This window comes from Lepidochelys olivacea (genome assembly GCF_965140295.1).
Source record: "Lepidochelys olivacea isolate rLepOli2 genome assembly, chromosome: 6".
NCBI classification, from domain to species: domain Eukaryota; kingdom Metazoa; phylum Chordata; order Testudines; family Cheloniidae; genus Lepidochelys; species Lepidochelys olivacea.
The window spans coordinates 109,149,620-109,165,947 of record NC_140416.1 but is presented as its reverse complement, the minus strand read 5'-3'; the positions used below and the strand labels follow the sequence as shown (position 1 = coordinate 109,165,947).

Here is a 16,328-nt window from a genome sequence, read left to right as displayed (position 1 = left end):
TCACCAGAACTTCTCATTCACTGAGAGTCCTTTTGTTCTTCTGAAGAAACTGGCCAAGCCTTTACAGTAGGAACTTTGTCTGAAATTGTCACTAAGTCAAGCTCCAGCAAGTCAGATTTTTAAAACACATTTCTACCTCAAGATAAGACACTAAATGTGATGTTCTCATTGAACACTGTTTACATTCTGTAGCAGTAAATGGTAGAGCTTACTGAACGGTAACCCATTCTACTAAGTCATGAAAGACAAAAGAGATAAAAAGGATATATTTTTACACTTGTGTTTAACATGAACAGAGAAATTGAAGCATTTACCCTAATTTTAATGCATAAATCAACTAATTTTTAATCTGATTCAGACTTAAATAATAAATAGTGGGAGAAGTATAATGCAAGACTTACTGAGTAAAAGTGAATGTTTAATTATCTCATGAGATCTACTTAAAAACAGGAGTAATGTTCACAACCATAAATCCAAACCCTTCACACTTTTTTCTTAACACAGCAGTGAACTGTAAAACTGCATTTACTGGGTAACCATTCAATTATTTTAAATATTAACCCAAGTGTTTCCTCCTTGGCCATTTCAATTTTTAGCACCAAAATTAGCTCCAAAAGAGGTACGGGTACAGCTCTGATGTTTTCAATGAATAGTTTACAGATAATACTTAATATATTATACACACATACTGTACATTCTCACATCCACACAAACAGGAGGCATATTTAAATGTATATATTGTGTGTTTCAGTTTGTTGTCAAAGACTTAGAGCAATGGAAATAAAGCAGAAGGGGTAATATTTTACATAGTAGGCAACTTTAATGCTGTAGTGCACTTATAAAAAAAAAAGTCCAACTCTCCCTCCCAGCTCAGCAGCTTGTTTCAATTTTTTTTTTTAATATCATGATTCAAAAGTTGCAGAAATTATTGCCTAAATATTATTCTATACATTTCCATCGGTGTTCTCAAAAACACTTGAAATTGCTACTTAATTTACAACTTAATTACTTTTTCTTACAGCTTTAATTCATTGGCAATTTTGGAAGCAATGTTTTTAAAAGCTATGGATGTTCCCGATATCCGCTTAAAGCGGACTCCATTCAGTGACAGTCTTGGCAGTTTACACACCTCCATCTCCCACTGTACAAGATTTTCCGCATGTCCCTCGCCATGGACACAGAAAAGCAAGAAACGCTCTCTTTGTTCATAGTCACAATTATTGGCATCCAGGACTTTACGAATTTCCCTCATCATATCGTTAGGATCCATGGAACTGGTAGTTTTCATGCTCCAAGTAAACCTCAGTGAGCGGGGCTTGGCTTCCTTGTTTTCATCCTTCTGATCCACAGCTACATTGCGACTGAAAGAAAACATTTTATTATTTAATAGAACAACCAATAGCCTCTTAAATCTTGTGTTGGTGAAGTAACTGCCATGTTCAGTGTGCATTTTTTGTATTACAGAAGTGCCTAGAGGGGCCCCCCACTTGGAACAGGACCCTGATGTACTAGGCATTGCATATTATATACACACAGTAAGACTGTTCCCACCCCAAAAGCATACAATCTAATTAAGCCAAGACACAACTAGTGTGAACAACAATTGGAACAAATGGGGACATGACGATGAAAAACTTGATTACTACCATGGTGAAGGTAAGTTTTCACTCACCTGTAATTCAATTAAGGTTACAGCCTACATGGACCAATATTCTGGGCCATATAGCACCAGAAAGCTCTAGAAATCTGGAACCCTCATTAAGATAGCAGCTCTAAGTCACAACTTAAAGACTTAGGCCACACCTGACATATAACTTGCAATGATGAACAGTCTAACTTCTGAAGTTACTGGAGAGCCTTTTTCAGAATAAAATACAGAAAGTTAACATACCAAACTAATGTTAACAAAAATAATCTCCTTGTCACTACAACAGAAGGTACATTGGGAAAATCTGATGACTATCAAATGTAAGAATTAAAGCACATAGTAATAACAATGTTCTTCTCTTGTTTTGGTGGTGGTGGAAACAGATGGATCAGAAGACAAGTTCCAGAAATTTGTAGAATATCAGCTCACTCTTGTATTTCAGCTATGAATTAGTGGTCACATGGCTAAAGAGAGCTGAAATCTGTGTACTGAAACCTTCACAGAAAAGTAGTTGGTAACATGCAGATAGGTGCATAAAAGTGTTTTCTGCATCAGAAACCTCTTCAAAGATTATTTTTGCTCTCATGGTATACCATACAGTTTAAAATCAGCGGTATGTTAAGATTCATAATTCAGTTTAGAACATAACAGCCATACTGGGTCAGACCACAGGTCCACCTAGCCTAGTATCCTGTCTTCCAACAGTGGCCAATGCCAGGTGCCCCAGAGGGAATGAACATACCAGGTAATCATCAAGTGATCCATCCCATCACCCATTCCTAGCTTCTGGCAAACAGACTAGGGACACCATCCCTGCCCATCCTGGCTAATAACCATTGATGGACCTATCCTCCATGAATTTATCTAGTTCTTTTTTGAACCCTGTTATAGTCTTGGCCTTCACAACATCCTCTGGCAAAGAATTCCACGGGTTGACTGTGCATTTTGTGAAGAAATAATTCCTGTTCGTTTGTTTTAAACCTGCTGCCTATTAATTTCATTTGGTGACCCCTAGTTCTTGTGTTATGATAAGGAGTAAATAACACTTCCTTATTTACTTTCTCCACACCAGTCATGATTTTATAGACCTCTATCATATCCCCTCTTATTTGTCTCTTTTCCAAGATGAAAAGTCCCAATCTTATTAATCAACCCTCATATGGAAGCCATTCCATACCCCTAATCATTTTTGTTGCCCTTTTCTCAATTTTATCCAATTCCAAAATATCTTTTTTGCATGCAGATATGGTCACCCCAACTCAAAAAAGATATATTGGAATTGGAAAAGATCTCTTTCCTGAGTGATAACAGCTAATTTAGACCTCATCATTTTATATGTATAGTTGGGATTATGTTTTCCAATGTGCATTACTTTGCATTTATCAACAATGAATTTCACCTGCCATTTTATTGCCCAGTCACCCAGTTTTGTGAGATCCCTTTGTAGCTCTTTGCAGTTTGCCAGGGTCTTAACTATCTTGAGCAGTTTTGTATCATCTGTTTACCCCTTTTTCCAGATCATTTATGAATAAGTTGAATAGTACTGGTTCCAATACAGACCCCTGAGGGACACCACTATTTACCTCTCTCCATTCTGAAAATTGACCATTTATTCCTATCTTTTCTTATCTTTTGACCAGTTATCGATCCATGAGAGGACCTTCCGTCTTATCCCATAACAGCTTACTTTGCTTAAGAGTCTTTGGTGAGGGACCTTGTGAAAGGCTCTCTGAAAATTTAAGTACTCTATATCCTTTGGATCCCCTTGTCCACATGCTTATGGACTCCCTCAAAGAATTCTAGTAGATTGGTGAGGCATAATTTCCCTTTTCAGAAACCATGTTGAATCTTCCCCCAACAAATTATGTTCATCTATGTGTCTGACACTTCTGTTCTTCACTATAGTTTCAGCCAGTTTGCCTGGTACTGAAGTGAGGGCTGTAATTGCTGGGATCACCTCTGGAGCCCTTTTTAAAAATTGGTGTCACATTAGCTATCCTCCAATCATTTGGTACAGAAGTTGATTTAAATGATAGGTTACAAACCACAGTTAGTAGTTCTGCAATTTTCACATTTAAGTTCCTTCGGAACTCTTGGGTGAATATCATCTCGTCCTGGTGACTTATTACTGTTTAATTTATCAATTTGTTCCAAAACCTCCTCTAATGACACCTCATAAGGACAGTTCCTTAGATTGGTCACCTAAAAAGAGTGGCTTAGGTTTGCGAATCTCCCTCACATCCTCCGTTGCAAAGACAAGTATTTTAACAATTACTAAATTAAGTCCCTTTTATGGACATTTTTTGAACAGTTTCTAGTTACATGAAACAGACTTCTGTACCATCGTATTGGCAGAACTTTGTGAAAAAAGTACTGAATAAAATTAAAAACTTGATTAGAAAGTTAAACAAATTCAGCATGAAGATGACCTATTTGATAATTCTGTGAGTTATCATAGCGGAGACTTTCTTTCACAGGAGCAGCCTCAAGCTGATTGGTAGAGTCAGAGATTATGCTCATAACCTTGAAAAGGGTAAAAATAAATAAACATCCACACACTTTAGCACCCTCCAATATTGGATTATAGAACCATTCTGCAGTCTCACTGGGGGCTGTCTGCCTGCCTGCCCAGCTGCTAAAATGCAGAAATACATATAGGGAAAAGGCAACATGAAAGATGGAAGAGTTTAGAACCAAGTCACTCAATGTTTTAATCACTGTTTTGCAGACAGGAGGACTTCTTGGTTTAGTTTCGTGGAGTTAAAGGAAACAAAACCTGCTGCTTAGAACCCGTGAACCACATAAACAGGGGGAAAAAGGTTCAAGCTTGCCTAAGTAACATTTTAAACAAAAATCATTACCCTCACCTTGAGCCCTCATATCTCCCGTTCCTCTCATATTCAGTCGGGAGCCTCATTGAAAAGAATGCAGAAACAAAAGGAAGTGGGAAAGAGAAGACAAATCTTACACTAGCATACATAATAGCTGAATAGCTGCTAAATGCAATATTTTAATGATACCGTAATTATAATATATTGTGTTATGACACTTTAGGCAACAATGATTCAATGGATTTTCAAGATCACAGCAAACTTAGAATACCACAAATGTCTTGCCCACCAAAACAATATGTATTTATAAGCCTCAGTTTCTAAAAAGTAGATACTTTTAGTATTAATTTTAATACTATATTGACACATGTACACATGAAGTTAAAAGTTAAGATTCCAGTGGGGAAGAATGTTGAATTAGAAATATGTAAAATTTATTAATTCAGCGTAAACAAAGATATACTAATTATTGTTCAAATTAAAGTGCTAAGCTATAAAAGAGAGAACAATGGTATTAAAAACAGCTTTAATATGCACACTCATACCTGTAGATCAAATACAGTGAAACTTGTAGATCAAAATGATCATCTTATTAATTTCTCCCACCCTCCCTTAAACCAGGATATAAATTAAAGTTAGCATAAGAAAAATTTCAAGGTAAATTCAAGATTTCTCAATATGTAAAATTCCTCTGAATATGAATTCTTCTGAATTCCTGTACCACGGACTCATCTTCCAGAAGACACATGCAGAAGAGTAAAAGAAATTAAGCAATATAAAGATTACAGGCAGAAAAGTTACTTAACACTGTTATATATTAATGTTACATTTAAGCAACCCTCAAGGCAAAACAGACTCAAGGTGGAAAAATCTCCCCCAAGCACCTGGCTACTTTCTCCCATGCCTCTCTCACCCCAGGCGTATACACAACATTAACACACCAAACTAATCATAGTAGATTAGGGCAGCTTGGTAAATGGTGTGAGGATGAGAAGGGAGAGTTAAAACTGTCGTGCATCATCTGTGGTGTATGGTAGCTGTGGTGATGAAGTGTATGCCGGTTTGGGAACATAGGTACTGTCATGTAGCTTTTAGTTTCTTTGCTTTTGTGGGTTCAAGTCACGTATGTTGTATACCAATCCTAACTATTTCACAGTGACGTTTAAATCTATTAACATAGGTTTATAAATTATGTGGCAGGAATTCTATATTTACGTGTACATCCCTGTCAAAATGGATACGGTGCGCCTATGCTATTCTGCAGGGAATGGTATAAGAACCTGAATAGAACAGGGACTGTGAACAACGACCAGGGTCCCTAGGTGCTACTGTAATACTCTGAAACCAGCAAGAAAGCAGTGAGACAGGTTTAAGGAACATAAAAGTTAAAGTGAAGATAAGGAATTACAGGTAAACCAGTATTCTATATTGCCACAGTGCCCAAAAGCCCCAATCAGAAGCCTACTGTGCTTCCAGGCACTGTACGACATAGATATATGGTCCCTGCCCTGAAGAGTTTACCATCTGATTAAAGACAGGATGTAACAAACAATAGTAGGAAGGGGGTAGGGAACATGATTAAAAGAAGAAGATCCTTAAACTAGAAGGAGAGTTTCAAGGTGTGTTTTACGTATTTTTTCTTCTTTATAGCAAGATTTTACATAAAACAAGTACACACAAGTATATAGAAGAGAATCCAAAGAAACAATAAATCAAACTTTTTCCTAACTAATACAAACAAAATGCTGTTGCAGGCATACAGGAACACTGCTCTCGGCTACTTTTTTGGGGTCAGAATCACATTTCAAAGTGTCTCAACACTGCGGTCTTATTTTAAAATCTTGAAGGGAAAAAAACTGGGCTAAATGAAGCTCACACTGAAGCAAGAGTCCTGTTCAGATTATTGCCAGAATACTATGTCAACACAGAGTGTATAGTACCACAACGGCCGTCCGGAGTAGGCCTCTCTCAACGACTATTCTAAGGGGTTTCTTAACTAAGGGCCTGATGCTTCTTCTATTAAAAATAATGTGTATTTCTTCATTGTATCAGTGGAAGCAGGTTCAGGCCCTATAAGAAGAGATGGTTCTATCATCACCTCTAGCAATATAGGATGGAGACAATCATTTTAAGCTATGCAACATATTTGTCCATATTGGTCAGTAAAATAATTTAGTTCTCTTAGTTACTGAATTGTGAAGCCTGTCAAAGACAGATTAAAATGCCAATAACATTTATAATCACTTTAGTAGATATGTCAAGCTGATGTGCTTCTCTAGAATGAATGGATATTAGAGAACTCAGAAATGGAAAAAGCCTACTAGGTCTGTAGTGTACAAGTCAAGACCTCTGGGCTGCTCTTTACATCACTTTCTCCGGGGGATGGAACACTAGTGAAAGCATGGAGAATTATGGGAAGGGAGAAAGCTATAAAAGCTGAACAGATCCAGAGGTTTCAACAGTAGACCTGCAAAGGATCTTGTGGAAGGCTCATTCTGGAAGGCACAGCAAACTCCTCTCTCTGTAACTTTGAAGTCACTTCCTGACTCAGATGACAAAATGTCAAGTGCTGTACTCAAAAATACTCTCTGAAGGGCACTAGAGGCATCTGTTCCTCGGAAGTAGGGGAGAACATTTTTGCTTATAGTTGCAAGCATTTATAGATCACATCAGACTCGCTTTCTCAGTTGACAACAAAGGCTCAAGAAATAAGAGTATGACCTGTCATCCCTGTAGTGAATGATACAAGAAACCTCAAGATTAGCTTACTCAAAAGTTCAGACTTTCAAAGGGACAAAAATAGTTTGTTCTGGTTTCAGACCTATTTTCAGCTGATCCTAGCAGATGAGGCTGAAGTTCAGTTAAAATTGACCAACTTCTAAATACTCAATCTACATTTAGAGAAATCAAAGGTATTCACTAAACACCTGCACCAAGATACAACTTGAGTTAAGTACTCTTATTTGTAAGCCTCTTTTGGAAGTACTTATAATTGTGAATAGGCTTAAAAATTAAAATCTGAACCAATAAATATACTCAAAACTACATTCCATGATGTGTGACCTCCAACATAAAAACTGGCATGAAGTTTCAGAGAAGCAGTGTCAGTCTTCTCATTCATATTCCTTTCCCCTTGGACCTCGAAGCATGGTTATGCTCTATAAAGCACCATGCAAACTTACAGAATTCTGTAAGTAAAACACACACCAGTGCACTTCTGATTAAAATCATACTGTATATGCTTCCAAGTCAGATACAGTTTTTAGGCTTCCAAGTTGCCAATGTGGTCTGCAGTACTGAAAGGAACACAAACTCCTGGTTTATAACCAAAGACTATTGAGCAGATAATGTGTTAAAGAAAGGAGCTGACTAATAAGCTAATTAGTTTTGTGATAGAGTAATTTTATATTTTATTTTTCTGTTTTATGCCCACAGCTGTATTACAATGCCTACAGCACTTCATTTACTTTTGTTAAATGGTATGTGAAAAGTAGTCAATAGCATAAGTGATATGTTGACGTAGTACTGTTCTTCTGGTATATCTATCATAAATTATGTTTTGTGCATTGCAAGTGTTCTCTATGTATATATGTATAGTTAAAAACCCAGTGAAACATTAAAAAATAAAAACTGTCTAAAGAATATTTCACAGCTTGATTAAAAGCCATAAATGATTATAGGGGAGTGGAAATGGAAGGAGTCTACTAAAATAAGATTTAGTTAATTTATACATAAAAGAAAACAACCTGGTTTTTCAAGGAAAATTACCTTTATTTAAAGAAAAGATTCTACAACAAAAAAGCTATCAAAATATCAACACACCTTTGCTATCCAAGTATCAAATTAGCCTTCCACAACATACAGGCATCCCTACAGATATGCAAGGACACTGTATAGTATCTTGTTAATGTTACATGAGATATGAGAGATGAGAGATATAAAACCTATCAGAATGCAGTGCACTACTATTAACATTTAATTTTTAAAAAACAAATGAAATGTGTAGCACTCAGAATTTGCCGAGCTCTCTGAAGTGAAGTTGTAATATTGTCCTTGTGGCAACTATAATAAATTCCAATGTTAAAATAAAATGAATTTCAGTAGACTAGATTCACAGCAGGTAAAGAATTTGGCAAAATAAATAAATAAATAAAAATCAGTAGCATTGCTATAGGCAACAATGTATTTCACTTCACTCACTGCCTGCTTACAAGAAGGAGAGAGATAGGCACACTGGTAGAAGTCACATGCACATACACATCTACTAATAGAAAGAAAAATTCAGAGGTGCATTGTTGCGCAAGTCTCTTTTTAAACAAGAATACCCTGAAAAAGTTAGTATCAGAACATGAACCACTGCTGAAATTTATATTACAGTACCATATTTCTATTCAAAGGTAACTCACTAGAACGCGAGTTATAAAATGTAATTGAACTTCCCAACTAACAGATGCATCTCACTTTTTGCCTCAAAATGCAGTAAAGGCTTACAATTAAATTATAATGAGAGTCCAGTTGTGGAAATAGCAGCTTATTTGCTCAATTAACATTCTAATGTTTTACAGTAGCCATAGCCGTAGCTTTGGAAGAGGCAAAGCCTCTCTTTCAATCTCAGATCCCTGTGCAATTCACAGAACTCACACTGACCTCTGCAACTGTTCAGAATTCGGTGGCTCAGGCTACACGCTGAGTTAAGAAATTTGCCTTTATTTATTGTCAAATGTACAAGATTGCTGGCACTCAATTTCTTCTCTGATCTACCCGATCAACAAATAAAACTACAAGAGTCCATGTATATTCCTCCTTCCAATTTACACTCCTGTAAACCGACAATTAATGCCGATGGCAACTAATCCAATAAAAGAATTCTAAAATATGTTCACATTTGGGAATGCCCCAGACATAGCACTAAGAGGGCGTGTAATGTAATACTAGGATTTGTTTTGAAACAAAGAAACCATTCCAAGTCTAGTATGCAGGGTATTTTTCACAGCCTGACTTTCTTGAATGAATGTGAACTTCCGCAGCTAGTTTGGAGTTGAATTACATACAGTTCCTAATGGAATTAACTAAATTTATATCCTAACAATATCACAGCTTGCCTAAAGAAAGTATGACAAACTTCAAATTGCAAATATCAGTGATGATTTTACCTTTAGAATGAAAGTACAAATTGATGCCCATTTTTAAAGTAAAGTATGTTGGGCTGAAATGAATTTTGGGGGGGCAGGCACTTCTGAATCAAAACTTCTTCTCTCAACAGTGGAGCATGGTATCGTTCCAGAGAAGCTCTGCAACACTTAAAAGGCTACTGTAGGATATTACTAGAAAATTTAGCTAAATCAAAAAGCTGTTTCAAAGTTTTAGAAGTCTTCACTGACCAAAGAGTTGCGAGTAGCTCTAGCAATATTTCTTTCAGAGGGACTTCCTACAACTTTTAGTTTCTCATTGTGAAATTGAATTTAGAGTTTTATACTGAAAGAAATGAAGTTATTGGAACACAGTCTTTTTCAAGCTTCCTTATTTTTTATTCTATTCTCTGAAGAAAATACGGATGTAAGCAGTTTTTAAGTCAAAATTTTTATTTCCATCAAGCTTCATTTTTAGAATATTTTGGTAGCTTTTTTCCTGTTGGTCTTTTTTTCCCATGTTTTAGCTTATGGATGGTTGGGCTTTCCAAAGAACTAGGAGAAGAGTGCTGAAGCAATACAGCTTTGAGAATAGGGTGCCTGGCTCTTTTTTCACCTACTTCAACAGAATTACTTGTAATTTATGCCAGTATTAAAGCAAGAAGAATCAGTTCTGCCTGTTTTCTTAAAACCTTTCTATGTAGGATAGTTTTTCCAAGATTGGTTCCTTTTGTCAATGCACTTGCATAACTTTTGTGCTTTTGTTTATCTATAAATTGTAATTAAGTGCTTCAATTTATGTCATTGCTGGACAGTATAAGAGGAAGTAATTTGGCTTTGGGTACTCTACAAAATGCTTCTTATTTGCAGATTTTCAATGTACATCCTTCATCCCTCATGCAAACTTCCAATCTCTCAAGTGATTTGTAATTTTAAGTCAAATTTGGTGAATGTCTAAATTTGTTATGACCAGAAGCAAATTACTAATACACTATTTTGATAAGAATTTTCCTAATAAAGAAAATTAGAGGATAAAGTATGTAGAGCATCACTTACCTTTACACATTTGTGCCCTTATGTTTTGTCTACATTTTTCAGTGTTATCAAACACGTCATTCTTCAAACATAAGCATGCTAAGTGTATTAGTACAAAGAACAGAATTATTTTTGGTACTATCAACTCTATCAAGGAAAGAAGAGTGCACAAGGCATGCTTTGCATCTTGTTATACAGGTGCCACAGATGCTTAAGTATCATCATTAGTCAATGGATTTCCTTCTATATTTTCCTTTCAAGGAAGAAAGTATTTAGTTCTCAGCAGAAAGTTTAGTTTTTAGAAAACCAAGGCTAGAAAGCCAAATTTTATGTTAATTGCAGGAGCCACTTCTTTAAATATAAATAAATCCTACCTTTTGATAAACCTGAATGACATGTTTCTAAAAGAAATTAAGCCAAAACAATAATTAACAAAAAAAGTTTGTACCAATTAAATTGAAAATTCATTCAAAAAGTGAAACATGCAATAACAATGAGATTTCATATTTAAATGCACCTGGAAATAAAAAGTTTCAAATTTATTCTGAGATTAGAAGAATGATTTCAGGGCTGAGGAAACTTCCTCTTAATTTTATTGTTTTCAACTTTGTTTTCCTTCTGAGAGCATTCCAACATTTCTTCTGAAGAGAGTCATCACTAAATATTATGAATTCAAATGTATACCAGTTTAAAAATATTCATAAACTGTAGCACTGTATGCACTTACAAAGGGATTGATTTTTTGTCTATTGCCCTATGTATTTCAGACAGGAAAAAAAAATCTCAACTTTTGTAGTTGAATAGCTCCAAAATTAACTCATTTCTCATTAACTCAAAGCGTATACAGGGTAAACTCATAAATTGTCTTCCCTCTAGAACACTGACAGAGAGATATGCACAGCTGTTTGCTCCTCCAAGAATTACTTACTTACTCTGGGTCAATTAATAAGCAAAAAGCGATTTTATTAAGTATAAAAAGTAGGATTTAAGTGGTTCCAAGTAATGACAGACAGAACAAAATAAATTACCAAGCAAAATAAAACAAAAACATGCAAGTCTAAGCCTAATGCAGTAGGAAACTAAATGCAGGTAAATCTCACCCTCAGAGATGTTCCAATAAGCTTCTTTCACAGAGCAGACTGTATTTCACTGTATTAGGCTTAAACTTGCGTGTTTTTTTTTATTTTGCTTGGTAATTTATTTTGTTTGGTCTGTCATTACTTGGAACCACTTCTAGAGGGAAGACAATTTATGAGTTTACCCTGTATACGCTTTATACAGAGTAAAACGGATTTATTTGGGGTTTGGATCCCATTGGGAACTGGGTATCTGGGTGCTAGAGACAGGAGCACTTTCTAAGCAGTCTTCAGTTAAGTCCGCAGCTTTTGGGGGACGTAGTTCAGACCCTGGGTCTGTGTTGGAGCAAACTAGCATGTCTGGCTCAACAAGGCAGGGTTCTGAAGTCCCAAGCTGCCAGGGAAAATGGGCTCAGAGGTAGTGTCAGCACATCAGGTGACAGTCCCAAGGGAGTCTCTTTGACCCAACCTGTCACAAACTGCCTCAACGATGCATTTATATTTAGCGGCAAAAGTGTGAAATTGCCCACTCCTTAATATAAGTAATTTATTGTCACAAGAGTTTACCCATAGGAAAAATGAAGCAGGATATGAAAAGATTAAGATTAAAAGGATGTTTTTCTGCAAAGGTGAAAAAGAAACAACGAAGTGCTGAGTCCTTAGGGATGGGGTGCCTTCCTATGAGTTTGTAGAGCACCAAGCAAGATAGGGGCCTGATTCTGAACAGGGCTTCTGAATGCATACTTAATACATAGTATGTAACAAGAAATTGAGATTTTGTATTTCATTTGTGCAGTTTATTAAATAATCCCCAGATAGTGGAATTATTTACTGTCAAAAGGGGTCTGGCCAAAAGCTATTTTGCTGTGAATTAAAAAACAGAGTTCAAGCTTTTACAAGCTTAATTATATTCTAAATAATTGACAATGCTCGCTAATAGGTTCCAGGAGCAGGGCTCAAAGCTTACAAATTCATAGTACATGAATACATCCACATTTTTAATGGTAGATGGAAACATTAAGAAAGGAAACATTATAAAACTAGCAATAGTACAGACAGAAAAAGATGCTCCAAAAGGATCTAATGTTTGAATAAGTAAAGCTTTTTTCTAAGCCAACATTTATAGGTAAAAGTTACTGAGATAAAAATAGACATCTTAATGATAAAAAAAATCTCCACACATCTCCCCTCTTTAACCTGGTAATTTTTCAAAATAATGTACAGCAGAGAGGGGAGAACTTGGAGCAGGGCAAAAGCTTACCAAATACAAGACTGAGGCGCCTTGGATTTGTCAAAGAAAACTTCTAAATTTTAAAGCAAAAATTCCCCATACTGGAATCGCTAGTTAGATATAAGGAAACATTAGGTTGACTTAGCCCACACAGTTCTGAAGAAAGGATAGAAGACTGTGAGAAATAGTGTATACAAGGTTATAAAAAAGAAAGTAAGTGAATGGGTCAATGTTTGTGGGGTATACGCCTAGTACAAAACAAGTAGTCAAAGATTCAAGTGGAATAGTCTATAAATCATTTAGCAAGATTAGGCTACTAAAGGCACAACAGAGGTAGAAGAGAATCAGAAGGTGTGTGTATAGGACCCAAAGCCTCACTCCTGCAAAAAAAGTACACATAAGCTCGAAGATGAACACACAAATGTCATGCAGTTCTCTAACATGCATGAACTATAGGTCTTCAGCTCAGATACCAAAAAGAGGAAAATAAAGAATTCTGGAATGTTTAAGATGTATATGAAAAATATGATTTTTAAATTTTAGTTCCTGTGAGAACAGAAGAAACTTAAGTTACCAATGGCAAATTCAGAACGTTGTAACTTCCTGCTGAAGTAAAAACCCTCAAAACAGGAGCAAGTCTCTGCTTAGGCTAAGCTCCTTGGGTAGGCTATAACGTTTAAGACTAAGTCAGGTCTATGCCTAAACTAAGCGCCACACAAATAAATCTTTCAAGAGTTGAGCCGGCTTCTGTTTAAACTGAGCTTTTAGGCTAGGCTGACTCTTTCAAAAATTAGGGCAGCTTTATATAGAGTGACCAGGTTTCTGGTTTTCGACTGGCACACCCGGTCAAAAAGGGACCCTGATGACTTCGGTCAGCCCCACCGACCGGGCCGTTAAAAGTCCGGTCGACGGTGCTGCGGCGTTAAGACAGGCTAGTTCCTACCTGTCCTGGCTGGCACTGTGCTGCGCCCCGGAAGCAGCCAGCAGGTCCAGCTCCTAGGGGAGGGAGCCACGGGACTCCGTGCGCTGCCCGCACCCTGAGCACCGGCTACGCAGTCCCATTGGCTAGCAACTAGCCAATGGGAGCTTGGGGAGAGGGCGGGACAGTGCCTGCAGGTGAGACTGGCGCATGGAGCCTCCTAGCGCCCTGCCTAGGAGCCAGGCCTGCTTGCTGCTTCTGGAGCCTGCCTTAGCCCCCTCGCTGCACCACTGACCGGGAGCTGCTCGAGGTAAAGCCACGCCCCACCCAGAGCCCCCTCCCCCACCCTGAGCCCCTCATCCCAGGCCCGACCCCAGAGCCCACACCCCCAGCCGGAGCCCTCACCCCCTCCCACACCCCAACTCCCTGCCAAGCCTGAAGCCCCCTCCTACACCCTGAACCTCTCATTTCTGTCCCCTTCCCAGAGTCCTCCAGCCCTCCCGCACCCCAACCCCCTGCCCCATCCCAGTAAAAGTGAGTGAGGTGGGGGAGAGCAAGCCACTGAGGGAGGGGGAATGTAGTGGCCAGGGCCAGGACCTCGGAGAAGGTGCAGGTCTAGGGTGTTTGGTTTTGTGTGATTAGAAAGTTGACAAGTCTAGCTTTATAGCTCCTTAGCCCCATCTGTCATTAAACTCCAGACAGAAATCAGTCCTAGTGACAGACCACACCATTGCAATGAACAGTCAAGTTAACCCATGTGAGTAAATCTCTGCAGGATAAAAGCCCAAGTATGTTACAGATCAAGGTGAGACATGTTGATTATGTTTCCTAGCAGGAAGTATGATAGGCCAAATTCTGCCAACTTATAACCCATGTAACCCTATAGAAATTAATTTGACTATAATTATAAACTATAAGAACAATGGCTTTCAAAGATCTAAAGAACTCAAAAAAATTCAAAAACTAATACATCTAGCATTTCAAATTGCAGAAACAGCTCAAACACGTTGTTCAATGAATATGAATAGAACTGAACTGCAGCAAAAAAGTATTTGGAGAATGGGAAGTACTTAAGCGAAGAAAAATTCTCACTATTACAGCTGTTATTTTAAAACAAGCCTTACCTTCTTGTTAGTTTTGAAGTTAATTTACTAAAAAGATTAGTGGAGCCCCTGCTCCGAGTCTGTGAAAGGGGTGTTGCTTCATGGGATAGACTGGGTGAGGCAGGTGGTCCATTGTATGTAGCAGTACGTCGCTCTCGGAGTTGACCATGGAAAGTGCTGCGACTGGCAGTTCCTCTTGGGAAACGAATGCGATCAGGTGTAGTTGCACTGCTAATGCTATGAGTTGAAGCAACAGGAGTTCTTTGATCAGAAACAGTGCTACAGAAGGAAACAAAAACATATTATACAGTTTCATATTATCTTTTACAGAAACACCAAAGTTTTGCAGGAACAAATGCATACCTACAAATGTGCAACCGTAAATTCTACAATACAGTACGCTTAAAGATATCCTTATATAGGCCATGGCAGAAAAACCAAAAAGTTACTACATCACATTACAGAATCAAGTAATATTTTACAAAAAGTTAGGAATAAAGAAAGTCTAAACACAAATCTGTGCATTTAGAAAAATGTAATACTGAGCAAGCCAGTTGGGAATTAGAGGAAACTGTGCATACAGATTTTCACTGACAAGACTGATGAAAGAAGGAAGGACAATCTTCCTTCCAGGTGTGTGTGAGGGAAATGGATAATGTATAACCTTGCTTTCTCCTTTCTATGCCTGTGGAGAACCTTGCTAATTTGTGAACATCTTGTAACAGAACTCTATATACCAGCAATCTACTTGAAAATATTAAAATTCCTAACAGTACAAAAAGATTAGAATATAATCCCCCCACAAAGTGTTCAAGAACAGGGGGATTTTTTATCATTTTAGTAGTAAGAAAAAAGTATTAAATGTTCACTATGGTAGGATATCACAAACACCACAAAACAATAAATGTAAACAAAACTAAAAATTAGGAAACATCTTGCAGAAAATACAGCCTAGAACAAATCTAAGACTAAAATTCCACAGCACAAAGTTAAAAAGCAGGTAAAACTTAGTTTCACAATTATTTCAGTTTTTCTTACATAAGCTTGAAGTTATCTGCGTCATTGTTTATTGGAGGTAGCATCATCTTCGTGTGCACAGAGGCTGACACGGACATTGACTTCTGATGTCGCAGCCGAATGTTGGAGGAGGAGGTGGTACAAACTGAAGCAGGGCTAGCTGCATAAGCGAACATTTCTGTCAGGCTGCGAGGGGGTTTGGGTTCAGGCAGAGGCAGAAAGAACAGCATGATGGACCAATGACAAAGTGCAAACTACTGTGTATAGTGAAAAGAAAACACTTCTTCTCACAAACATCTGTCTTGTGTCAAAGAGAATATAAGCATTACCATCACTTGC

General features: G+C 37.5%; 1 protein-coding gene across 10 annotated transcripts in view; it reads right to left on the bottom strand.

The window, feature by feature from the left end:
* Positions 1–319: 319 nt before the first annotated feature.
* Positions 320–16,328, bottom strand: part of MARK3 (microtubule affinity regulating kinase 3) — a 111,258-nt gene continuing 95,249 nt past the window's right edge. For 3 of the 10 annotated variants that reach the window (XM_084632626.1, XM_084632629.1, XM_084632635.1), the window contains 4 exons: positions 14,994–15,251; positions 11,018–11,044; positions 4,516–4,560; positions 320–1,361 (listed from right to left, as the gene is read on the bottom strand). In XM_084632626.1, coding sequence (XP_084488752.1) covers positions 1,016–1,361; positions 4,516–4,560; positions 11,018–11,044; positions 14,994–15,251 — 676 coding nt within the window. In that variant the 3' untranslated portion in view covers positions 320–1,015. The remainder of the gene's footprint in view (positions 1,362–4,515; positions 4,561–11,017; positions 11,045–14,993; positions 15,252–16,328) is intronic. The other 7 variants (XM_084632630.1, XM_084632633.1, XM_084632627.1 and 4 more) reach the window with 3 other exon arrangements.